Source organism: Cetorhinus maximus, chromosome 15 (genome assembly GCF_964194155.1).
Source record: "Cetorhinus maximus chromosome 15, sCetMax3.hap1.1, whole genome shotgun sequence".
Taxonomy (NCBI): domain Eukaryota; kingdom Metazoa; phylum Chordata; class Chondrichthyes; order Lamniformes; family Cetorhinidae; genus Cetorhinus; species Cetorhinus maximus.
This window is the reverse complement of record NC_135893.1, coordinates 5,315,782-5,342,945: the sequence shown is the minus strand read 5'-3', so window position 1 is coordinate 5,342,945 and position 27,164 is coordinate 5,315,782. Positions and strand designations below refer to the sequence as shown.

The 27,164-nt window shown below is 51.9% G+C and overlaps 1 protein-coding gene across 2 annotated transcripts in view; it reads right to left on the bottom strand.

Annotated features, from left to right (window-relative positions):
* Positions 1 to 312: 312 nt before the first annotated feature.
* The window catches only part of casz1 (castor zinc finger 1), a 365,293-nt gene continuing 338,441 nt past the window's right edge, over positions 313 to 27,164 (bottom strand). The window contains exons 21-24 of one of the 2 annotated variants that reach the window (XM_078557753.1): positions 24,082 to 24,230; positions 22,052 to 22,259; positions 20,679 to 20,933; positions 313 to 2,168 (exon numbers count right to left, since the gene is read on the bottom strand). In XM_078557753.1, coding sequence (XP_078413879.1) covers positions 1,132 to 2,168; positions 20,679 to 20,933; positions 22,052 to 22,259; positions 24,082 to 24,230 — 1,649 coding nt within the window. In that variant the 3' untranslated portion in view covers positions 313 to 1,131. The remainder of the gene's footprint in view (positions 2,169 to 20,678; positions 20,934 to 22,051; positions 22,260 to 24,081; positions 24,231 to 27,164) is intronic. The other variant, XM_078557754.1, reaches the window with a different exon arrangement.

Genomic DNA, 27,164 nt, shown 5'->3' with positions numbered 1-27,164 from the left:
GAAAACAAAAAGAAAAGTGGAGAAACTTTTAGAAGCCACATTGCTTCTTCACAATTGTAAAAGAAAGATCATTCTGGAACAGCTCAAAGAGCAACAAAAAAAAGAATGGAATGGAAGAAGCCTGATGGCAGTAGCGAGTGGTTTGGGATGGTACGACCCAACTCCAGAGTGAGAAAGTTCTTGGGAGAGAGAGAGAGAGACAGAGAGAAAACAAGAGTAAAACCTTCAAAACAAAATAAATTAATGGAAGAGCAGAAATGAAACTTCATTCATCTTTGAGTGCATAAACACCGCATGTGACATGATAAATGTTTGTCAATCTGCACTCATCTAAACGCTTCGAGATTTACCAATAGGAAATCATTTTACACGTCTTTATCTTTAAAGTCTTCTCATCTCCCACGGTCTGGTTCTAGAAGTGATAGTGGGGCTGACTACAGAAAGTGGTGATTTAAAACTGCCTTTGTAAGTTCTCGCTTGCACACTCCGCCATACCATAATGTACACTACAGCTCAAAACTGCTTAGGATTCTCGGTATCATATACTGTTTTTTTTTTAAAAATTCCAAAAATGAAAACAATAAAATCTAGCAGAGCAGACATGCACACACACAACCAAGGAGTTTTCGGTAGCAAAGGTAATACCCAAATATTACATGATGTCCCAACTCCAGAAACGTCGGATTATAGATTTTAGTTTTTTTCCTGCATATTAAAAGGGTTTAATTATGTTGGTCAGGTTGTAAACATCTTTCAGGGAACAAACTCTTCCTACTGCTGCTAACTCCTCTTCGCATACCATCTGAAGCCAATCGTTTTGTTCATTCTATATTCGTGATTCTTGTATTTGTTTCGGGCACAGTCCCGTCATCATCAACTGGTCTGGAAGCATCGCTGTGGATAGAGGAAGCTATGAAACTCTCTATTGCAGAGCTGGGTCTGTCTGGAGCACCAAGGCTACCTTACACTCAGGCCCCTTAAACACTACAGCGCCTGTGGAGTTTTTGTGGTTAATTCTACTACACTTTTTCATTAAGGAAAATTGTCATCCCAGATAATTTAAACAAGTATATAGAGAACAGATTCTTTATATGGGAAAGGGGGGTGGGGGGAGGAGGTGGCCGTCCACAGCTACAGCCCTGTTGCGTCATCTTTTTCACTTATGTCCACGTTCTCGGGCATAGTGCCATGGGTGCTGTCAGAGTCCGTGTTGAGATCGTCATCGTCTTCGTTCAGTTCTTCATCCTGCGTCATATCGTTGTCGTCTTCCGCATCGCCGGACATTGCAGCGACCTCCTCCTGAGCCACCCCAGCGACTGAGACGGCCTCGTGGGGCTTTGCGCTCAGATCCAACGAATCGTTCAATCCGATACCAGCAGCGTTTCTGAGGAAGAACAACGAGCCATCTACGTTGGTGCTGAGGTTCAGGGACCCGTCCAGGTTGAGGGAGGATCCTTGGGAATCATACTCCGTCGTGGCGCTTGTGCTGTGCGTGACTTCGCGGTTGGGCGAGACGGAGGTCATCTCGCCGCGCTCCAGCTTCTCGTGCTTGCGCTTGTGAGAGTCCATCTGAGACATTCCCACCACGGTGTGTTTACAGTCAGGGTAGATGCAGTGGAAATGGGAGCATTTCAGCTTGTATTTACAGTCAGGGACCTCGCAGTCCACACTCGAGCTGAACTGGCAGAACCCAGCAGCGCTGATCACATCTTGCTTGCCGTGGTGCTTTCGATGGGCAGTCACCTTGGTGCTGTCAGTGCAGCGGAAGCCACAGCGGAGACAGTGAAAGTGAGTGCTGTTTCCAGAAAACTGACAGTCCGCAAAGTAGCACCGCAGAGAGGACTTAAAACGCTTGAAGTCATCGAGAACCAGGTTGTCCACTCGGTCGTGGTGCTGGGCGTGCTTGTACATGTGGGTACGGCCGCAGAACTTGTAGCCACAATTCTCCCGGGTGCAGTGGTAGTGGGTAACCTTCAGTGAGAACTGGCAAGAAGCATCTTTGCAGTCTTCGTAGAGGTCGTAGCGTTTGAAGCCCTCGAGCATCATTCCTTCGTCCAGCATCTTCCGAGAAGAAGCTGTCTTTCGCCGCTTTCCAAAGGGGGACATGTCTTCTATGATCCAGAATCTTTTCTTTGCACCGGAAGCGGTTGGAAGTGAAATCGTGTTCCCTGGAAGCAAAAAAACAAAAAACATCAAGTGGCCGCACTCCCACAGTCTGGTTTTAATTGGGGGTCGGGCACATTGGAGGGTATGATGAGTACACCAAAGTTAGTAATGCAAACGTCTCTTTCTCCCAGAAACATCAGTAGGGACACTACCCGATGAATTGACTACATTGAAAAAAATGGCCCGAATTATACTGGATTGAATATAGAATTGAACAGCACAGAAATAGGCCATTCAGCCCAACTTATCTATGCTGGTCTTTATGCTAACCCTATATATTCTCACTGTCCAGCTGACTGGATTATGCGTCTGTCAATGATGTTGCAATTGTCTACTTGGTAAGACGACAGGTGTAAGTAAAGAGTTATTGTTACTGGGAAAAAGAGAGGATGAGACAATGAGGCATGCCTATCTTTGGAAACACTCTGGGAGGCCAATAAAAGATGCTGTCTACGTGCTGGTTTCTTCATTCTTGACATTTATCTGTTGCTATGAATCACGTCCTGTCTTAGTGAGACCCCATAATGCAATATCCTGACATCGTCACAACGGACACACGTCTTTTTCCCATCAGCAGCCTCCTGTTTAGCAGACTACACACTGGGCCTTCCTACTCTTTTGGGAATACAGTCACTTGCTTGGGCATCACTGATCACTCAGACTTGTCCCAGAAAATGAATTCAACAAGCACAGGATAGAGAAGGATAGGTGCCCAGTGAACCTGTGGTGTGGAGGCTAGGACAGTGTTGGGTTGTGTTGAGTGAACTAACCTGCCAAGGTTCCGTGTCCAGTGCTGTCGGCTGAGAACAAGACCAGCTGGTTACAATGCTCCCTACATCTGAATTACCTTAAAAAGCAATTCGAAATAAATATCGAAATTCGATAACTATTGCACATTGATGTGGATGGGAAACCCAGTACACTCCCAATGCCCCTCCTAATTATTGTTTTTGCTGTTGACATTAATACACAATTTCAATGCAAACGAATGAAAATTTCCCTATAATTTTCATAAATATTTCAAAACCAAAACACGCACCACACAGAAATTTGCTTCAAAGCCGACAGATGAAGCTTCTTAACTGATGAGATACACGCTAGACACCACCCCACACGCTGGCACCACCCCACACGCCGACACCACCCCACACGCTGACACCACCCCACACGCCGACACCACCCCACACGCTGACACCACCCCACACGCTGACACCACCCCACACACCAGACACCACCCCACACGCCGGCACCACCCCACACGCCGGCACCACCCCACACGCTGACACCACCCCACACGCCGACACCACCCCACACGCCGACACCACCCCACGCGCCGACACCACCCCACGCGCCGACGCCACCCCACGCGCCGGCGCCACCCCACGCGCCGACGCCACCCCACGCGCCGACGCCACCCCACGCACCGACGCCACCCCACGCGCCGACACCACCCCACGCGCCGACACCACCCCACACCCAGACACCACCCCACACGCCGACACCACCCCACACGCCGACACCACCCCACACGCCGGCACCACCCCACACGCCAGCACCACCCCACACGCCGGCACCACCCCACACGCCGACACCACCCCACACGCCGACACCACCCCACACGCCGACACCACCCCACACGCCGGCACCACCCCACACGCCGGCACCACCCCACACGCCGACACCACCCCACACGCCGACACCACCCCACACCCAGACACCACCCCACAAGCCGACACCACCCCACACGCCGACACCACCCCACACCCAGACACCACCCCACACCCAGACACCACCCCACACGCCGGCACCACCCCACACGCCGACACCACCCCACACGCCAGACACCACCCCACACGCCGACACCACCCCACACGCCGACACCACCCCACACGCCGACACCACCCCACACGCCGACCCCACCCCACACGCCGACCCCACCCCACACGCCGACACCACCCCACACGCCGGCACCACCCCACACGCCGGCACCACCCCACACGCCGACACCACCCCACACGCCGACACCACCCCACACGCCGACCCCACCCCACACGCCGACACCACCCCACACGCCGACACCACCCCACACGCCGACACCACCCCACACGCCGACCCCACCCCACACGCCGACCCCACCCCACACGCCGACACCACCCCACACGCCGGCACCACCCCACACGCCGACACCACCCCACACGCCGACCCCACCCCACACGCCGACACCACCCCACACCCAGACACCACCCCACACGCCGACACCACCCCACACGCCGACACCACCCCACACACCGACACTACCCCACACGCCGACACCACCCCACACGCCAGGCACCACCCCACACGCCGGCACCACCCCACATGCTGGCACCACCCCACACCCAGACACCACCCCACACCCAGACACCACCCCACATGCTGGCACCACCCCACACCCAGACACCACCCCACACGCCGACACCACCCCACACGCCAACACCGCCCCACACGCCGACACCACCCCACCCCACACCCAGACACCACCCCACACGCCGACACCACCCCACACGCCGACCCCACCCCACACGCCGACCCCACCCCACACGCCGACACCACCCCACACGCCGACCCCACCCCACACGTCGACACCACCCCACACGCCGACACCACCCCACACGCCGACCCCACCCCACACGCTGACACCACCCCACACGCCAGACACCACCCCACATGCCAGGCACCACCCCACACGCTGACACCACCCCACACGCTGACACACCCCACACGCTGACACCACCCCACACGCCAGACACCACCCCACACGCTGACACCACCCCACACGCCAGACACCACCCCACACGCTGACACCACCCCACACGCCAGACAGCACCCCACACACTGACACCACCCCACACGCCGACACTACCCCACACGCTGACACCACCCCACACGCCGACACCACCCCACACGCCGGCACCACCCCACACGCCGACACCACCCCACACGCCGACACCACCCCACACGCCGACCCCACCCCACACGCCGACACCACCCCACACGCTGACACCACCCCACACGCTGGCACCACCCCACATGCTGGCACCACCCCACACCCAGACACCACCCCACACGCCAACACCACCCCACACCCAGACACCACCCTACACGCCAACACCACCCCACACGCCGACACCACCCCACACGCCGACACCACCCCACACGCCGACACCACCCCACACGCCGACACCACCCCACACGCCGGCACCACCCCACACGCCGGCACCACCCCACACCCAGACACCACCCCACACGCCGACACCACCCCACACGCCGACACCACCCCACACGCCGGCACCACCCCACACGCCGGCACCACCCCACACGCCGGCACCACCCCACACGCCGGCACCACCCCACACGCCGACACCACCCCACACGCCGACACCACCCCACACGCCGGCACCACCCCACACGCCGGCACCACCCCACACGCCGACACCACCCCACACGCCGACACCACCCCACACCCAGACACCACCCCACAAGCCGACACCACCCCACACGCCGACACCACCCCACACCCAGACACCACCCCACACCCAGACACCACCCCACACGCCGGCACCACCCCACACGCCGACACCACCCCACACGCCAGACACCACCCCACACGCCGACACCACCCCACACGCCGACACCACCCCACACGCCGACACCACCCCACACGCCGACCCCACCCCACACGCCGACCCCACCCCACACGCCGACACCACCCCACACGCCGGCACCACCCCACACGCCGGCACCACCCCACACGCCGGCACCACCCCACACGCCGACACCACCCCACACGCCGACCCCACCCCACACGCCGACACCACCCCACACGCCGACACCACCCCACACGCCGACCCCACCCCACACGCCGACCCCACCCCACACGCCGACACCACCCCACACGCCGGCACCACCCCACACGCCGACACCACCCCACACGCCGACCCCACCCCACACGCCGACACCACCCCACACCCAGACACCACCCCACACGCCGACACCACCCCACACGCCGACACCACCCCACACACCGACACTACCCCACACGCCGACACCACCCCACACGCCAGGCACCACCCCACACGCTGGCACCACCCCACATGCTGGCACCACCCCACACCCAGACACCACCCCACACGCCGACACCACCCCACACCCAGACACCACCCCACATGCTGGCACCACCCCACACCCAGACACCACCCCACACGCCGACACCACCCCACACGCCGACACCACCCCACACGCCGACACCACCCCACACGCCGACACCACCCCACACGCCGACACCACCCCACACGCCGGCACCACCCCACACGCCGGCACCACCCCACACCCAGACACCACCCCACACGCCGACACCACCCCACACGCCGACACCACCCCACACGCCGGCACCACCCCACACGCCGGCACCACCCCACACGCCGGCACCACCCCACACGCCGACACCACCCCACACGCCGACACCACCCCACACGCCGACACCACCCCACACGCCGGCACCACCCCACACGCCGGCACCACCCCACACGCCGACACCACCCCACACGCCGACACCACCCCACACCCAGACACCACCCCACAAGCCGACACCACCCCACACGCCGACACCACCCCACACCCAGACACCACCCCACACCCAGACACCACCCCACACGCCGGCACCACCCCACACGCCGACACCACCCCACACGCCAGACACCACCCCACACGCCGACACCACCCCACACGCCGACACCACCCCACACGCCGACACCACCCCACACGCCGGCACCACCCCACACGCCGGCACCACCCCACACGCCGACACCACCCCACACGCCGACACCACCCCACACCCAGACACCACCCCACAAGCCGACACCACCCCACACGCCGACACCACCCCACACCCAGACACCACCCCACACCCAGACACCACCCCACACGCCGGCACCACCCCACACGCCGACACCACCCCACACGCCAGACACCACCCCACACGCCGACACCACCCCACACGCCGACACCACCCCACACGCCGACACCACCCCACACGCCGACCCCACCCCACACGCCGACCCCACCCCACACGCCGACACCACCCCACACGCCGGCACCACCCCACACGCCGGCACCACCCCACACGCCGACACCACCCCACACGCCGACACCACCCCACACGCCGACCCCACCCCACACGCCGACACCACCCCACACGCCGACACCACCCCACACGCCGACACCACCCCACACGCCGACCCCACCCCACACGCCGACCCCACCCCACACGCCGACACCACCCCACACGCCGGCACCACCCCACACGCCGACACCACCCCACACGCCGACCCCACCCCACACGCCGACACCACCCCACACCCAGACACCACCCCACACGCCGACACCACCCCACACGCCGACACCACCCCACACACCGACACTACCCCACACGCCGACACCACCCCACACGCCAGGCACCACCCCACACGCTGGCACCACCCCACATGCTGGCACCACCCCACACCCAGACACCACCCCACACGCCGACACCACCCCACACCCAGACACCACCCCACATGCTGGCACCACCCCACACCCAGACACCACCCCACACGCCGACACCACCCCACACGCCGACACCACCCCACACGCCGACACCACCCCACACGCCGACACCACCCCACACGCCGACACCACCCCACACGCCGGCACCACCCCACACGCCGGCACCACCCCACACCCAGACACCACCCCACACGCCGACACCACCCCACACGCCGACACCACCCCACACGCCGGCACCACCCCACACGCCGGCACCACCCCACACGCCGGCACCACCCCACACGCCGACACCACCCCACACGCCGACACCACCCCACACGCCGACACCACCCCACACGCCGGCACCACCCCACACGCCGGCACCACCCCACACGCCGACACCACCCCACACGCCGACACCACCCCACACCCAGACACCACCCCACAAGCCGACACCACCCCACACGCCGACACCACCCCACACCCAGACACCACCCCACACCCAGACACCACCCCACACGCCGGCACCACCCCACACGCCGACACCACCCCACACGCCAGACACCACCCCACACGCCGACACCACCCCACACGCCGACACCACCCCACACGCCGACACCACCCCACACGCCGACCCCACCCCACACGCCGACCCCACCCCACACGCCGACACCACCCCACACGCCGGCACCACCCCACACGCCGGCACCACCCCACACGCCGACACCACCCCACACGCCGACACCACCCCACACGCCGACCCCACCCCACACGCCGACACCACCCCACACGCCGACACCACCCCACACGCCGACACCACCCCACACGCCGACCCCACCCCACACGCCGACCCCACCCCACACGCCGACACCACCCCACACGCCGGCACCACCCCACACGCCGACACCACCCCACACGCCGACCCCACCCCACACGCCGACACCACCCCACACCCAGACACCACCCCACACGCCGACACCACCCCACACGCCGACACCACCCCACACACCGACACTACCCCACACGCCGACACCACCCCACACGCCAGGCACCACCCCACACGCTGGCACCACCCCACATGCTGGCACCACCCCACACCCAGACACCACCCCACACGCCGACACCACCCCACACCCAGACACCACCCCACATGCTGGCACCACCCCACACCCAGACACCACCCCACACGCCGACACCACCCCACACGCCAACACCGCCCCACACGCCGACACCACCCCACCCCACACCCAGACACCACCCCACACGCCGACCCCACCCCACACGCTGACACCACCCCACACGCCAGACACCACCCCACATGCCAGGCACCACCCCACACGCTGACACCACCCCACACGCTGACACACCCCACACGCTGACACCACCCCACACGCCAGACACCACCCCACACGCTGACACCACCCCACACGCCAGACAGCACCCCACACGCCAACACCACCCCACACGCCAGACACCACCCCACACACTGACACCACCCCACACGCCAGACACCACCCCACACGCCAACACCACCCCACACGCCAGACACCACCCCACACGCCAGGCACCACCCCACACGCCAGGCACCACCCCACACGCCAGGCACCACCCCACATGCAGGCACCACCCCACACGCCAGGCACCACCCCACACGCCAGGCACCACCCCACACGCCAGGCACCACCCCACACGCCGACACCACCCCACACACTGGCACCACCCCACACGCCGACACCACCCCACATGCCAGGCACTTTGTTCAACCAGACATCTAAAGAGGTGAAGCTGCTTGAAAGGACAATGCGACCTGCCGAGTGTTGTCCTGGTGAATCACAGGGAGCACCCAAAACCACTGCCAATGCTGAAAGGAAATGTTTTACATCCACCTGTGAGCAGACAAAGCCTCGTCTCCCTTTCCAGGTAAATGGAAAAGTGCAGGAACATTCTCCCCAGTCTCCCGACCACAACACTTATCGCACCCCCCCTACCCCAAACAACATCAGTAAAAGCGCCTATCCGGTCATTTATCTGAATGCTGTTGGTGTGGGGAAATTGCCTGCTGTATTTCCTACATTCCAACAGAAATACTTCATTGGCTGTAAAGGCGCTATGTAAATGAAATTTCTTTTACATCTTTGTGGCTGGCTAGGTCAATTCAGAGACCATTAAGAATCAACCAGACAGTACAGAGCAGAGATACCTGGAGACCTGACAGGGGTGTAGAGTCTCTTCCCATCAGTTTGATGTTAGGGCAATTCTGCAGCTTTCAACCCCACAACAGCGACTACACTAATACTTCATTGGCTGTCAAGCACTTTGGGACTTGCTGAAGCCGTAACGGTGCTAAGAGAATGCAATTTCCTTCATGGTCATTTGTTTCTGAATCCAGCCCATCAGTTATTAGATTTTTTTTAAAAAAAAACGAAATTAATTGCATAATTCTTGTGACAGGACGTGATTTATGTTTGATGAAAGGTCACTGCACTGAAGCATTAATTCTGTTTCGCTCTGCACAGATGTTGCAAAACCTGCTGAGTGTTTCCAGCATTTTCTGTTTTTATTTTTATGACTTTGCAACTTCTGCATTGTTTGTCCAGCACCATCAGCTGTACCCATATCGCTGGAGAACAGATAGAAGCGATAGGAGAGAACGAAAATACGACTGGGAGAGAAAACAATTAGCCGCGTGCTTATACACTGCTGTCTTAAGTTATTAGACCCTTTACACTTTACTCACCACTTTATAAATCTCTACTAAAGTAAATGGGAGAAACACTTACAGCCTGGAATCCATGGCCTAAAAGGGCAGTGGAAGCAATTGTCAAAAAGGGGAATGGATATATATTTGAAAAGAAGAAATTTGGAGGGCTAAAGGGAAAGAGAAGGGGAGGGAGTGGAACAAATTGGACAGCTCGTTCAAAGAGCTGACACAGGCACGATGGGCCAAATGGCCTCCTGTACAATTCTACATAGTTCGAAAAGAAACCCTGAAAATTGTCATGGCGATTGCCTTTCTCAATGCCACGGTTCATAGAACAACCAATAAACACGATGGCAGGAATTCAGGCGCAATGGGGAAGTTTGAGTGTTTATTTAGTTAATGGAGCCAGCTGTTAGCTTCAACAAAAGTATTGTTTAAAAAAAAAAGGGAAAAGAAATGAGAATGCACTGAAGCTCCAGAGGTGCTGGGAATGTTGACAACACACCCTCATTGTTACCTGACGAGGACTGATGTCCCTAATGTTACACATGTCAACACCAGCTGTCCTCACGAAGGAATAGTGAGCGCCAGACATAAACAAACAAAGCCGCCTCGCGCTAACTTTCAGCAAAGATTGGGAGGGAAAGGCGGCTTTAGTGAGGCAGCAGCTATGAAAGCTGCTTCCCTGTGTGGTCGGTTGTTCCGGGCCACGCGGTCCCGGGCCTGGCTGACCCTCTTAACCACCGGACTTTGCAGCGACTTTAATTCTCAGCCTTGGCCAAAAACTAAAACTGCTGCATTTCAGGAGCTGAAGCCTTTTCCTTTAATTTCAAATACTCAACCAGCGCAGCCATCTGACGGTTTGACTGCCCAGGACAATTTATTTCCTTCATTCCTCAATTCCGATTCAAAGAAGTCTTGACGATCATATAAAATCATTATAGGAGGCCATTCCGCCCCATCGTGTCTGCTCCGGCTCTTTGCTAAGGCTATTCAATTAGTCCCGCACCCCCTGCTCTTTCCTCAGAGCCCTGCAGATATCCGCTTTCCAAATATTTATCTGATTCCCATTTGGAAGGTACTGATCCTTCTCCCACCTCCTCTCCTCCCGTTATCTCAAAGAATCATCTTCCCAGGAAACGTCTGGTGTGTTCTCTGGAGCGATTCTCGTGGAATTCACCGGAATTCCTAGTCGGAGATCGGCAGAACCCCTGGAGAAATGGCAGAAATGACGGTGGACAACATTTCTGCGAGGCCCCTCAGCTTCCAATTAAGTTACGGTGGGAGATTGGGAGGACCCTGGCCCCGAAATCCAGGAAGAAAAGCCCGCATTTTTATAGCATCCATTGGCTTGGTAGCCAATGAAGTACGTTTTGATGTGTCGTCACTGTTGTGATGCAGTAAAACCAATTTGCGCACAGGAGGATCTCACTAAAAGCCGTGAGAAAACGATTAGGTCATCCGCTTTGGCGGTGATGGTTTAAAGATGAATGTTGGCTAAGACGTTGGGAGGACTCCCTCACTCTGCTCTAAGTGGCGTTATGGGGTCTTTTACATCTAACAGAGCGGTGGGGGCAGGTCCTGAAGGGTCAGATTAGATTCTAAGTCCCTGGAGCAAAGAGCACCACTTAGTGATCATATTTAGGAAGAGGGGGACACAATTTGTCAGGTAAGGCTGAGCAGACATGGGAATCGACAACATTTCCACTTCTGTCACCCAGTGTCAGCACCGCGTCATTCCTGGTTACACGTATCACAAATCCGATAAGGAGTAAAGCTCTGGGTCCACCCCTCTACCCCAGTAATGGGGCCAAGATTTGTCAATTCTAGTAAGAAAGCAATAATAAATAAAGGTGGTATGTTGTTAGAAAGTAAGTATTACCTGGACATGTTTAATATTGATCTGAAAAGTACCTATTCTAATTATTAACATGAATCCATTAATCAGCTTAGCAAAGAGAGAATATAAAGCCCATTGCTTGCTAAAACTCTGATAAACTTGTAGCGTGTAGAATTTCATATCCAAAAATGACCTGGGTTTAGTTATCTTAATGAAAGGGAAGATTTCAAGGTATTCGCACAGCAGTGACAGAAGGTGGAAGGAATTCAACTGGTTCAAATAAAATCCCTAAAATGGCAAGAGTTTGAGTTCCAAAAACAGCTGCTGTTCACACTAGCCCAGTTAGACTGAGAGTGAGCTATAATGTCTGACTACACCACCGTCATACACCACTTGGCACATCACTGCATAAATTGATGGTGAAAACCAATATCTAAGTTGTACAAGCACTTTTGTAGCACAACTTCACATCTTAAATCAGTTGAAATTTTGAAACAGAAATGGATTGTGAAAGTTAGGACTTTATGAAAGATGTTGGTTTGTGATTAGTTCGAAACTCAGGGTCTTTGATCTGTTTTGCAATTTCCAAAAATACCAAAATACAAGTCAAAATTCACATTTAGTTAGTGCGTACATTTTACACATTTATTAGAATAGCTGACTTTGTTTTAATTTTATTTCTGTAGGATTTCTTTCAGTCACTTTATATAAGTTTAGAACCTAGCTTCAAGTACGTTCAATAAATAATAAATATGATTTTCCTCTAACACTGAATCTGAATTTAACAATATTTTGTAATATATTTAATTTCATTATGGTGATATGGCGTAAGCTGGGAGCTGTGGGCTATTTTTCTACAATTCTGTTAGCAGGTCATAAATTGCCATGAAAAGCAGAGCATTTCATCTGCTTTTCAAGAAAAATTAAACTTGCTCAATGCATTAATCCCAACGTTAGCTCCTTCCTACAGCAGCCAGTCTTTACATGGCCTTTCTGTGTAACATTTCCAGCCTTAATGTCCGTTTATAGATTTGGATCCATGCCTATGAGGCAGCTATTCATTTCAGGAATGAACCACACGGCAGGCATAAGGAGGGAACTCTCATCATTCTGGGCTAGATTCAGACCAGGGTTGCTGACTGAAGGGACAATTATAGAATCATAGAAAGGTTAACGCACAGGAGGCCATTCGGCCTATTGTGTCTGTGCTGGCTCTCCAAATGAGCAATTCATCTTTGCCTTCTCCCTGTAACCCTGAACATTCTTCCTTTTTCAGCTAATAACCCAACTCCCTCTTGAAAGCCTCGATCGAACCTGCCTCCACCACATTCTCGGGTAGCACATTCCAGATCCTAACCACTCGCTCCGTGAAAATGCTTTCCCTCATGTCAGCATTGCTCCTTTTGCCAATTACCTCAAATCTGTGCTCTCTGGTTTTCGATCCTTCCACCAATGGGAATGATTTCTCCCTACTCTGTCCAGAGTTCTCATGATTTTGAACAACACAATGGATCGTCTGCGCCCCTCCCCCCTAAGCCCCTCACAATGCTGCTCAGAATGGAGACTTGATCACAGGGAAGAAAATATTTGCAGAGCTGTGGGGTGAGGAGAGGTGGAGCAGTACCAAATGCATCGTTCTTCCAAAGGGCCGGCACAGGCAGGTTGGGCTGAATGGCCTCCTTTGGTGGTGTTACAATTCCATGAAAATCTAGCAAGAGAGTAGTTAATATCTACTGTAGGTAATGTAGGAATTTTAACTGCTCTAGTCAGTGGCTTTCAGGTGGGTGCAGTTAAAGTGGATTGGGGGAAATTGCTAATCCCTTCCTGCAAAGCCGGACTGTTTGACGTTTCAGGCATTGGCCTGAATCAGGGAGGAGCCTCCTACGTTTATGCAAATTAGGGTCCTATTACAATGATGGGAATTTGACCTTATCTTGAGCAGCAAATAAATGTGGCTCCTGCAGCAACGCCCGGACAATAGGCCACATGACCAAAGAGGCCACCTAAAGCGAGTTGAACATTTTCTCTTGTGGGGCTGGGGGAGTAGGAGTGCCTCCTCCAGAACTCACAGGGGGAGTGTGAGTCTCACCTGCCTGCAATCCCCCCCCCCTTGTCCGAACATGTTATCCCTAGAATACTCATCTCTAACCTTCCCCTAGGCCCCGCGGACAGTGACTTTGCAGAACCTCCCGGACATTTGGGAAGTGGACCGAGGGCACATTAACGGCACCGTTAAAATCTGCTGCTGTTCAAACTGCATTGCGTCCGGGAGTTAAAACTCCTCTCAATACAAATGGCTTAAAGCACACAATTTAAAATGATTCAATGCGCACACTGAACCCCATCGGATTCTATGATCCCAGAGCCCAGATCGGTAAGGAGGTCATGTTGAGCTTGTATAAGACACTAGCTAGGCCTCATCTGGAGTACTGCGTCCAGTTCTGGGCGCCATACTTGAGGAAGGATGTGAAGGCGTTGGAGAGAGTACAGAGGAGATTCACAAGAATGATTCCCGGGATGAAGAACTGTAGCTATGAGGATAGATTGAAGAGGTTTGAATTGTTTTCCCTTGGAGAAAAGAAGGCTGAGAGGAGACTTGATAGAGGTGTTCAAGATCCTGAGAGCTATTGACAGGGAAAACTGTTCCCACTCAAGAGAACATCAAGAACTAGAGGGCACAGATTCAAAATAATTGGCAAAAGGAGTAAATGTGATGAGAGGAAACCTCTTTTCACCCAGAGGGTGGTTGGAGTCTGGAACAAACTTCCTGAAAAGGGTGGTGGAGGCAGGTTCAATCGAGGATTTCAAAAGGGAATTGGATTGCTACCTGAAAAGAGAGAATGTGCAAGGTTACGGGGATAAGGCAGGGGAGTGGGACTAGGTGGAATGCTCTTTCGGAGAGCCAGTGCAGACTTGATGGGCAATGGCCTCCTTCTGCACTGTGATATTGTGAGGACCTGGGCACAAGAGCCAGGCTGACAATTCACTGCAATATTGTGAGAGTGCTGCACTGTCAGAGGTGCCATTCGATTCATAAACTGAGCTCCTGTCTGTTCTCTTCATCTGGAAGTAAGAACCTCCATGTGTACCAGCCACAGGATGTGTAGTGGCAACTCGCCAGGGCTCCTTCAACAGCACCTCCCAAACATGCAAACTCCACCACCTAGAAGGACAATGGAAGCAGCCGCATGGGCACATCACCGAGTTACACACACACCATCCCAATGTGGGTATACATCGTCTGTTCCTTCATCACCACTGGGTCAAAATCCCAGAGCTATGGGAGCAGCTTTACCACACGTCCTGGAATGCTTCAAAAAGAAGGTCCCACCAACACCTTCTCCAGGCACTGGGTAATAAAATGCCATCTCAGTGCCAACTGGTGCCCAAATCCCAAGGGAAAAAAAAACGGCGGAGATTATTTGGTGATCCATCTCACTTGCTATTTGCAAAATGGCATTCACCCAAATAACAGGAATGAATGTATGTCAAAAAAAGCTCATTTATTGTAAGTGCTGGAGTAAAGCACTTTGTGATGTCCTGAAAAAAGTGACTGGGCAAAATACAAATGCAAATTCTGTCTTCCAGAATGGCATAAAGTAACCCCGAGTCTTCCAAAGTGGAGGAAGACTTGGAGGTCTAATTGTTCCAGTAAAGAGCTCCAATATCTGTTGTCTTGATGCAGTGAAATATTCAGCTGGGTTAAGGGAGTAATTGATTGTGCTAGTGAACGCTTCAGCTTCCAGCCATTGCCAAAGGGCAGTTGTTAACGGTGATATTTTCAGGAAATTTTAATCATTTATGAAATGATATAGCAAAGCTTGTGTGCTTTCCTCCTTCTGCCATAAACACAAATAATAATAACTCACTCTCCCATTTGCATAACATTTGCAAAAGGTTTCAATACTTTCTGTATTTAACCATTATTGTTATACTGTGTAGGCAGCTCATTTTGATATTTTTATCACGAACACCACATGAGGTTTCACTGATCACACTAGGGGTTTGGGTGTACTTGTTTCTGTTGTAATGTTGAGGGGTGTTGATATACACTTTCAGTAAATACACACCAGCACACCAGAACTCATTCTGCGCTGCTGCTATTTGCTATTTCCACCGTATTCCAACATTGTCCTCTGTCCCTTTCCTCCTCGCCCGATGGTGCTGTGTTGTTACAGTCGCAGGACACTGGTACCTTATATAGACTATACCGCATAAAAACTGGCCATTTGGCACAACTGGTCTATGCCAGCTTGATTCAGTAGTCATGCTTCACGTAGAAGCCTAGACAATAAGTGTTAGCAGGATAAGGACAGAATAGAAGCTGGCGTAGGCCATTTGGGCCCTCACACCTGCTCTGCTATTCAGTACAATCATGGCTGATCTTCTGCTTCAACTCCACTATCCTGGACCATCCCCTTATCCCTTAATTCCCTTAGGACCAAAAAAGCTATTGACCTCTGGCTTGAGCGTATTCAATAATGGAACATCCACAACTCTCTGGGGTAGAGAATTTTGAAGATTCACAACCCCATGAGTGAGGAACTTTCTCCTCATCTCAGTCCTAAACAGCTAACCCCTTATCCTGAGGCTGTGACCCCCCCTCCATGTTCTAGATTGCCCAACCAGGGGAAGCATTTTCTCAGCATCTACTCACTGTCAAGCCCCTTACGAATTGTATATGTTGCAATCGGATCACCTCTTATTCTTCTAAACTCGAGGGAATATAGGCATAGCCTCCTCAATCTCTCCTCATAGGACAATCCCATTGTTCAAGGAGCCAGTCCAATGAACTGGCATTGCACTCTCTCAGAGGTAAGGGGACCAAAACTGCAGTCCTCCAGCTGTGGCCTCACCAATGTCCTGTGTAATTGCAGTAAGATATGGTCATAGAGTCATTACGGCACAGAAGAGACCCATTCAGCCCATCAAGTCAATGCTGACTTTCTGTACAGCAATCTTGTCAGTCCAGTTAGGTATACAGTCATGCATCATAATAGTCAATTCTGACCCTGTTCTCACTCAACTTTCCATTGGGATGTGGGAGGATAATCACTAGATGTATCGATTGGGGTGGAAACCCAGGCCAACTCTTCCGCCCCCTCACTCAGGGGTACTTAGACCAACTGTGGCTGCTCTGCAACTTCACTAACCAAGGTCAGTGACTTGTCCCAGAGCAGGGGACCAACCTGAGATATTCGGTTGGTATCAAGTGTGTACCTTTTGCTAACAGCTCAGCACATTTCACCAGACTGGGTGAAGAAGCCTCACAAACCATGCCTCCTGCAGCCTTAGAAACAACAAAAGAACACTGGACAAAGACATCCAACAGAAAAAAAAATGGGGCAAAGCCCCTCAGTATCAGTTATCCATAAACACACAGATAAAAGCAAAATACTGCCGATGCTGGAAATCTGAAAAAAACAAAAATAGCTGGAAAAACTCAACAGGTCTGACAGCATCTGTGCAGAGGAACACAGTTAACCTTTCGAGTCCGTATGACTCTTCATCAGATGAAGAGTACAGACTCGAAATGTTAACTGTGTTCCTCTCCACAGATGCTGCCAGACCTGCTGAGTTTTTCCAGCATTTTCTGTTTTTGTTTCAGATTCCAGCATCCGCAGTATTTTGCTTTTATATGATATTGTACTGGGTATCAGATGGACGCTCTGGGTTATAATCATAAGTTTGTTTTGTGGAGTTGTGTTGTTGCTGTCGTGTTGTGTTCGGTTGCTGCGGACGAGTCTGTACTCTTCATATCATTGTTTGAGGTAACCCACATACTTTAGCTTGCAATGAAAGGTTTCAATTATCATTCCCTCTAATTAAGGGCCTCCTCAATGATGGAATGAAAAACAATGGCCTTTGTCTAACTGTGTCTAACATTTCACTAAGATCATAAAGTTAAGCAAAGATGACAGAGCCCATTTTCCCCATCCAGCTCATCTTTCCCTAGGAAGCTGCACGCAGAGTATAGGAACAGAAGTAGGATGGATTCACACCATCAAAGTTGCATTGTTGTTAGCACTGACTACCTCTTCACTGAATTCAGAGGCTTTGCCTCCTTTACCATACCTGGAAAACCACTCCAGATATTCGTCGCTCTTTCTATGAAGAATTGACCCCATTTCCCAGAGCCTGACCTCAGGATGAGGTCACTCGTGTAGAATGAGCAGGTGCCTGCACCATTTACAATGCTTCATGGGAATTTCAGTTCTGCCAGGAAGATGCATTTCAAAACTCTACTGCCCGTATCCTAACTCGCACCAAGTGCTGTTCATCCGTCAGCCCCTCTGCTCTCCCACCTACAGTGCCTCCCAGTTCAGCAACGCCTCAATTTTAAAATTCTCCTCCTCATTTTCAAATCTCTCCCGCCCTCAGCCCTCCCTATCTCTGTAATCTACTCCAGCCCCACAGCCCTCTGGAGATATCTGTACTCCTCCAATTTTGGCCTCTTGTGCATCCCCGATTTTAATCGCTCTGCCATTGGCGGCCGTGCCTTCAGCTGCTAAAACTCTAAGCTCTGGAATTTCCTCTCTGAACCTTTCTGTTTCTTTCCCGCTCTTTCCTCCTTTTTGCCGCCCTTTTAAATTGACCTCCTTGACCAACCTTTTGGTCATCTACCCTAATATCCCCTTATCTGGCTTAGTGTTAAACTTTATTTGCAAACGCTCCTGTGAGGCACCTTGAGGCATTTTACTACATTAAAGGTGCTATATAAATATAAGTTGTTGCTGTCAATCACGGGGGAGTTTTTGAACCAGTGATCTAAATTACAGTGACTGCTTTGCCAATGGGCATAAAGAGCTGGCATTGTGGCTCCACTCCTTACTTGGACCTTATCCTGGTACACAGGTTCACCTGAATCATATAGGCATAGTTTGCACTGGGCCAAAGAAAGTTGGGGGGTGGGGTGGTGTGCGGGATTTCTGGCCTCTTAATTTTTGTCAAAATTGGACTCTGGGCACACTCCTTGACCAGCAAGATTTTTACCTCATTGGAAGACATCTAGGCCTACGCCAAAATGTGACTGGCTCACACCACCCATGAATTTCAAATCCATTTTAATGAGTCAGTTCAGATGTTGTGTTTACATTGCTGAGTGTGGCAATGATATGAGAGATTCATGGAGAACAGTTGAACTTTTTAAAGCTTTCCTCTCTCTCCTGGGTGAGTAAAACAAGAAACCTGAGCTGTTGATGGAAAAGATCAGACAGATCTTGACTTTGAGGGATGATGTAAAATGGCCAGTCAGCCATGGCAAACCCATCCTCTGCTAGAACTTCCAATGGAAGAGCTTTAATTCAGCTGTCCTGTCCAGAATTCCCTCTCTAATCCTCTCCACCTCCTTCTCAAAATAGCTTCCCACCAAGTTTTCAGTCTCCCTCTTCAAACCCCCTTGTGACAATCTGAATTGGTAATTATTCCCTTCCTTTTTTTGTTATTCTTTCATGGGATTTGGCAAGGCCAGCATTTGTCACCCATCCCTAATTGCTCTTGAACTGAGTCACTTGCTAGGCCATTTCAGAGTCAACCACATTGCTGTGGGACTGGAATCACATGTAGGCCAGACCAGGTAAGGATGGCAGATTTCCTTAGTGAACCAGATGGATTATTACCACAATTGATGATAGTTTCACTGTAACCATTACTGAAACTAGCTTTCAATTCCAGATTTATTAATTGAATTCAAAACTCACCAGCTACCATGGCGGGGTTTGAACCCATGTCCCCAGAGCATTAGCCTGGGTCTCTGGATTACTAACTCAGCAACATTACCACTGCACCACAATCTCCTACTCTATGAAGTGCAGCGGGATGCTTTCCTGTGTTAGAAGCTCCTACAAAGTCAGGTTACCGTGGCTGGAATAACTTTCCGAAGACTGGACCCAACAGATAATGATTAAGATTCTGATACATGTTTGCACATAATCAGTTGATAGGTTTGGTATTTTATACACACCGACAGATCTGGCCATAACTGCACGTGGTTACTCTCAGTGTAAAACCCAGTCCCTGCGATGTTTGCAGCTCTGAAAGTTTAGCCATAAATCTTTCAAAATGTTGAACAGATTCAATCGTTTCCCTCAGTAAACCGATGCTCACCTTTCTCAATATGTCCCGAGAGTGAATGCCACTTCCTTTGTGGCTGTGTTATAACTAGGGGTTACTGTCTGCAACAGACAGGACTGAGACACACCAACATTAGCACTTACAGACCCTTTCACAATCAAAGACCCTTTCATTACTCCATGGATTTTTTTCCCCACATAGGGAGAGGCCACTCATTGGCTGTTTGGTAGCCTGAAAGCAATGATTAAAAAGACATTTCTGTTACATTTTACCATGAACATCAAACAGGCCCCTGCAGTCCTTTCGATTAAGTGATTAAACCTCAGTTTAGAGTACCTGCAGCATCCTGTACTATTGGGACATCACTTTTAATCGGAGTGGGAGCAGCAATGATCGGACTGAGACCGGGCGTGCTGGTTGGTATGACAACATTCCTGGCGGTTCCAAGAGTCGCGCTGAGTAGAGAGTATGAGAGACAGGATGGAGGGAGGAGGAATGGCAGTGAAGGAGGGGGAGATCTGAGCAGGACTGGTGGGAAGGATGGAGATGGTGCATTGTAGGCAGCATCAGCAGCTGTAGCAACCGGACAGCCTAAAGGAATATTCAGAAAAGCAGAAGGAAAGAAACAAAAACAAAACTGAAATGAAATCACAGCCAGGCACCACAGTGAAAATAGATGAAAATGGAGAAGCAGTAAAAACTGTCAACTTAAACTAGTAACAGTGAGAACAATGCAAGTTATACAGCTGAAGTGGTTTGTGTGTACCTGCTATCTGTAATATTTCTTTTGCGAACATAATGTATTAAAATACACAGATCTTTCCTTCATAACATCCATTTACCAGTAGGTTTCTCTCTCTCTCTCTCTCTGGTTAGATGCTAAGATACTGAGCAGAATCATTGTCACTAACAGCTTCCCAAAAGAAAACATGTCCATGACCAAAACACACCCATTCACCTCATTCCCGGAACATCCAGATCTCAACATCGGTGTTCCGTGTTGTAGGAGGAGACCTCAGCTTACTGACTGGCTTCTGGTGTAAGGAGATTCTCAACACTCCAGAGGTCGTGGACTTCAGGTGATGGCCACCCAGTTCCATCCAGAACAAACCCAGCAATGACCAGAGCCTGGCTCCTGAATGTTTACCTAGTCATCCAGAGACACCTCACAACCTTCCGGAATCAACATCGAATTCATTCATTTCCAATCATAAGCAAGGCTCCCATTTTTTTTTTGGACTCCATGTGCTGCGAATGGTTTTGTTGTTCATTTAATCTCTCCAGTCTTCCACCCGATCATAGCCCCTTCCCTTTTATTCTTCCCCCCAGCCCCCACCCCACTTTCTTTGCCACTGAACGCTCAAAACCTGTTAGATTTCTAACTCCTTCCAGTCCATCGACCTGAAACCTTGAACGAGATTTTAACTCACCGATAACCCATCCACTTGCACGGAGTCAAAATCTTGCCTTTGTTCTCTCTCTGTTTCTCTCTCTCTCCGAATGCTGCCTGACCTGATGAGCGTTTTCAGCGTTTTCTGCTTTTAATTTCAGATGTACCCGTCTTATTTATCTGAATTCCCACCTTCAAGGTTGTACTGTCATTCTAGGAACCTGCTTATATACCAATTGAAAGATCTCTGAATGTGCTAAGGGTGCCTGTCTACTTCAATATTCCATTACAGAGGCACATGGCTAGTTAGAAACCTCACCAGCTGTACTGCTTTCATTTCCTACGGGTGTGCTTGTACAGCTTCGGTCTGGTACTGACGACTCAGAAGAGAGGCCTGCGGGACTTGTGCCCGCCGGGTAGTCCATGTACTCATCTGTTTCTGTGTCCATCATATTGGGTGTTGAACTCATGGCTGAGGAGCCGGTAGCAGCAGCCATGCTTCCCATAGTGTCTTCATTCTGGGGACCCTGCAAGGAACAAACTGGAGTCAAAAGAGGAGTCAACCTGAGGAATGACATGGGGGCTGGGGAAGCTTCCTCAGAGCTGGTCCACACGCGGTGGCCATCCAGCTCATCTTCTCCGAGGAAACTCCTGTCCACGGCCACTCGGCCCATCAAAAATCACCACCTCAGGACTCCAACTCTCCCATTATAGCAGCTCGATGCCTCTACAATCCTGCCTCACCGTAATCAAAGACTCATTAACAATGAATAACACCGCCTTTGGTAAGGTTCCTCGATCATCATTTCTGTTAGCAAAGTCATTTTCCCCAATATCTATTTTGAAACTACTTCTCACAAATTGAAAATTATATTCCCAGATCATATTTTCTTGAGTCTGTTTGAAATAATTATCTGGGTTTCCCAATGTATTAATATTTAATATTTTTGATGCCATTGAGGTCTCCTTTTCAGTGTCTTCTCCTCGAGGTGGTAAATTTCAGAATCCCCTATGATTTTTTGGTGCGATGCCCATAACTGAGCGTGGCCTCCCAATGATCGCCACAACAACCTCATTGTCGGAGCCCCATAGCCTCAGCATTTGGTCCTGATATTGAAGCACAGGTACCCTCCTGGCGCTACCTACCATACCGGTATGAAATGAGTCATGCCACTGCGGTGGAGGATGTGGCAGAAACCATGGCAATGCCAAGGACTGCAACTCGAAGATCTGCAAGCTGCCTATCCAGTGCCAGCTGATGTTCTGGTGCGTGGCAAGTGACAATAGTCATTCGTTCGGGGGGTGGAATAGGGTCAGGGAGAAGGTGGGTTCAGGTGGCAAAATAGGGAGCAAAGGGCATCATGCCAGTATATCCTTCAGGATCCATTCCAGATGGGCACTCCGAGGCCAGGAGCTGTTCAGGACACATGTGGTGACCTCCTAAGGTGAACATTTGTCATGGTCCCCAAGAACCTATCGCACGGTCTCACAGTCCTCATTTAAACTCCTTCGAGTTTGGCTCTTCTATAAAGTGAGAGCTTTTGATCCTTGTGTCATTGGACTGAAAACAGCTGGTCAAGTGAGATATTTTTAAATATTTCCATCGCCGTGTTAAATAGCATCAAGCTCCAGCTGCAAACACTTGTCTCGGGTGGGGCAAAGAGATGTGTTGTTGGCACAGGGTGAAGGGGGCTTTACACTGGGTCTGTCTGCACCATGGACCCAGAGCCTGACAATACGTGATACTGGGTTAACCTTGAAGAGCACCAAATTCACACAATGAAATGAATAGGTTTTGAATTATCAGCTTCAGAATTGAGAATACTTTGTGTGAAGGTGAGGGGAGAGAATCTATATTTTTAATTGCTCATGGGATGCGGGCATCGCTGGCTGGGCCAGCATTTGTTGCCCATCACTAATTGCCCTTGAGAAGGTGGTGGTGAGCCACCTTCTTGAACCGCTGCAGTCCATGTGGTGTAGGTACACCCACAGTGCTGTTAGGGAGGGAGTTCCAGGATTTTGACCTAGGGATAGCAAAGGAACAGTGATATAGTTCCAAGTGAGGATTGTGTGTGGATTGGAGGGGGACTTCCAGGTGGTGGTGTTCCCATGTATCTGCTGCCCTTGTCCTTCTAGGTGGTAGAGGTCGCAGGTTTGGGAGGTGCCGTTCAAGGAGGCTTGGTGAGTTGCTGCAATACATCTTGTAGATGGTTCACACTGCTGCTACTGTGCGCCGGGGGTGGAGGGAGTGAATGTTTGAGGTAGTGGATGGAGTGCCCATCAAGCGGGGCTGCTTAGCGAAATAAATGAGCCTGGTTCTGATTTATTTGGTTAAATCGATAAAGTTACCTGATTGGAAATCTTGTCAAAGTTTTTACCCAGCATTCTCCTCATGTGCTTGCGGGAATGTGATGTCATCTGGTGCTTTAGCAGGAAGGAGAAGTGACAGCCCTCGCGAATGCAGTGAAAATGGCTGTTTACCTGATTGTACTTACAGCCTGTAGACAGCAGAAAAAAAAAGGGAAAAGTATAAATAATGCGAGGCTTGTTAGACAATATCTCAGGAGTGGAAACAGTGTCAGGATGGGCAGGTACTGGCTCGACTGTTACCATGGAAGCCAGCCTATGAAACAATGATGTGTCATCACGTTGCTTTGTTTGATGTTCCCCATTACATTAAAACCCACAGAGTTAAGTAAATAACAGTAGCTGCAGAATGGGAGACCTCTACTAACCGATACCCAGAAGTGACCTACTTATCACTGAGCTGTACACCTTATAATGGCAAGAGAAATCTTGGTGCCCACAGGATCGATTGCAGAAGATAAATTCACATCCTCTTCCGCAAGCCAGAACTTTTATAATTGGCAACAATTGTATTTGTCACTCTCTCCCCTTGCACTTTGACAAATTTCTTTCTTGCTCCATGTTGACCTTATCAGATAAGTTAGCTTTGTTCCCTACGTTTCTGTCAAAGCCAGTTTGGAGGAAGTTGCGGTGAATCAGCCTCGAGTTTAATTAATAAGGCACTGAATTTAACACACGTTCGTACAGACACTGCAACCAAGAACCATATAAAGCAGGGGGTGGGGAACCTTTTTCTTATCACGGGCCAGTCACACAGACCAAAATCGGTTGTGGGCCCCACGCACACACATCAAAACCAACTTCATTTAGTCTTTTTTTTAGAGAGATACAGAAACGTTCAACTCACCCGCTGTTTTAATGCAATGGCTGAGTTTGGATATTATATTGTTAAATATTATTCTAGTAATTTAGCTGACACTATTGTCCAAAGCAAATTCTTAACGATGATGATAAATGCTATTTTGAAGGCGCCACTGTCATAGGTCTATATTTTTAGAAATCTTGCTGCAGGCCGGGATGAAACTGAGCAACAGGCCGGATCTGGCCCAGGGGCTGTAGGATCCCCATCCCTGATATAAAGGATTGGAGCTGGAATGGAAAGAGCTTGTGATTTAATCAAGCTTAGCTGGTTACAGCTCTGAGCTACAGCGCAGCAGACATTATCCTCTTTATTGGTAGTAAGTTCCTCAGGATTGGAAAATTAGCTGTAAGGATATTTCTGTCTTTGTATCCCTCCCCCGGTGAAAAATAAATGAGTATAATTTTACCTCTCCCCTACCACCCATTTTCTCTGTTCCTCTCCCCGCACCCAGTTTATAGACTCCTTCAGGACTATCCTGGTGTCTTCAGGCATGACACGTCAATCTCCCGAGCACCACCATGAGCAAAGCCCAGAGGATAAAGGAATTCTTAAGGGACATTAAAAAAAATATAACGGCCTGGATTTCCAACCTGGAGGCAGGCAGGGAGAAAATTCCCAGCTCAGCCCACCCATCTCAGGAGAAAGCGCCTGTAAAGGCAGGATCTTCATTGCCGGGTGGTGGGGCTGGGCAGGGGTGGGGCTGGGCGGGGGTGGGGCTGGGCTGGGCAGGGGTGGGGCTGGGCGGGGGTGGGGCTGGGCGGGGGCGGGGCTGGGCAGGGGTGGGGTCAGGGTCGGGCGGGGGCGGGACTGGGCGGGGCGGGGCTGGGTCGGGGGTGGGGCTGGGCTGGGCAGGGGTGGGGCTGGGCGGGGGTGGGGCTGGGCGGGGGCGGGGCTGGGCAGGGGTGGGGTCAGGGTCGGGCGGGGGCGGGACTGGGCGGGGCGGGGCTGGGTCGGGGCTGGGCGGGGTCGGGCGGGGGTGGGGCTAGGTGGGGTGGGGGTGGGGCTGGGCAGGGGCAGGGCGGGGGCGGGGCTGGGTTGGGTGGGGACGGGACTGGGTGGGGGGGGGCGGGGCTGGGCGGGGGCGGGGCTGGGGCGGGGCTGGGCGGGGGCGGGGCTGGGGCGGGGCTGGGGTCGGGCCAGCTGACCCGGGAAGATGTTTGAAGTCAGTCACAGGGGCTGCCGGGTGTGGAGGCGATGCTATTTAAAAGGCCCACCCTCGGTGCTGTGGGGCTTTGTCCCAATCCAAATAAAAACAGAAGGGCTCTCCAGCCCTCATCCCTCACACCCCGTCACCCTCCAAACACTCCCCATGTCCCCAGCCATGCCCCCATGTGCCTCATGCCCCCACGCCAAGCTCTGCACCTCCACCCACCTTCTATGGCTCCCCCACCCCAACCATGTCAAGCTATGGCACTGACCATCTAGAGTCAATGACAGTGGGATGTGTAAATAGCTTTAAAAAAAGTAATTCATTCATAAATTCCTCCTATGTGGAAACAAAAGTCATTTAGTGCTTTCATGGATGTCTGGGCTGTCAGCCAAGCATACATAATGAGGCTGAGCTGAGAACCCAGGCGTCCATTAAGCTTGCTAAAACAGCTGTGTCGCAGAGAAAACATTGTTTGACTGACAGCTCAGGCTCTCTATCTCTGCTGTCAATTTCCAATGTTTGTTTACAGTAAGCGGTATCAAGGCTTATTGGTTATTGATGCTTTAAAGGATCTGGATGATTGATACTTTTATTAGCTTGTAGTGAAATGACTTTTTTTTCAACATAGGAGAAAGTTATGAATGAATAACATTTTTTGAAGATTTATTTTTACACATCCTACTGCCACTATAGGGTTCATTGGTTCTAGACAGGTGTATTGTGGGTCAATGGGCACGAACGTGCAATAGCTTAGCACAGTGGGCATGAGGGGCCATGGTGGGTGGGTTGGGGGCATGAGGAAGACCTTGTGAATTCAGACAAGGGTTCACAACTCCTCTGAGGGGCTGTGAACCATGACTCTTAAAAACCTGGCCTGACTCCACGAAAATTGCTGAGAAGTAGGGGGACATGCCTATCCCAGCAATAGAGCCAGCCAGGGCTTTCTACAGGAACCAGTCCAGGCCCTCCCAAAAATCAGACAGCCCAGGAATGGGGTTAGGAATCCCGGGATCGGGACCTGCCCGCCATCTTTAAAGGGCTCCCAAGTCATCC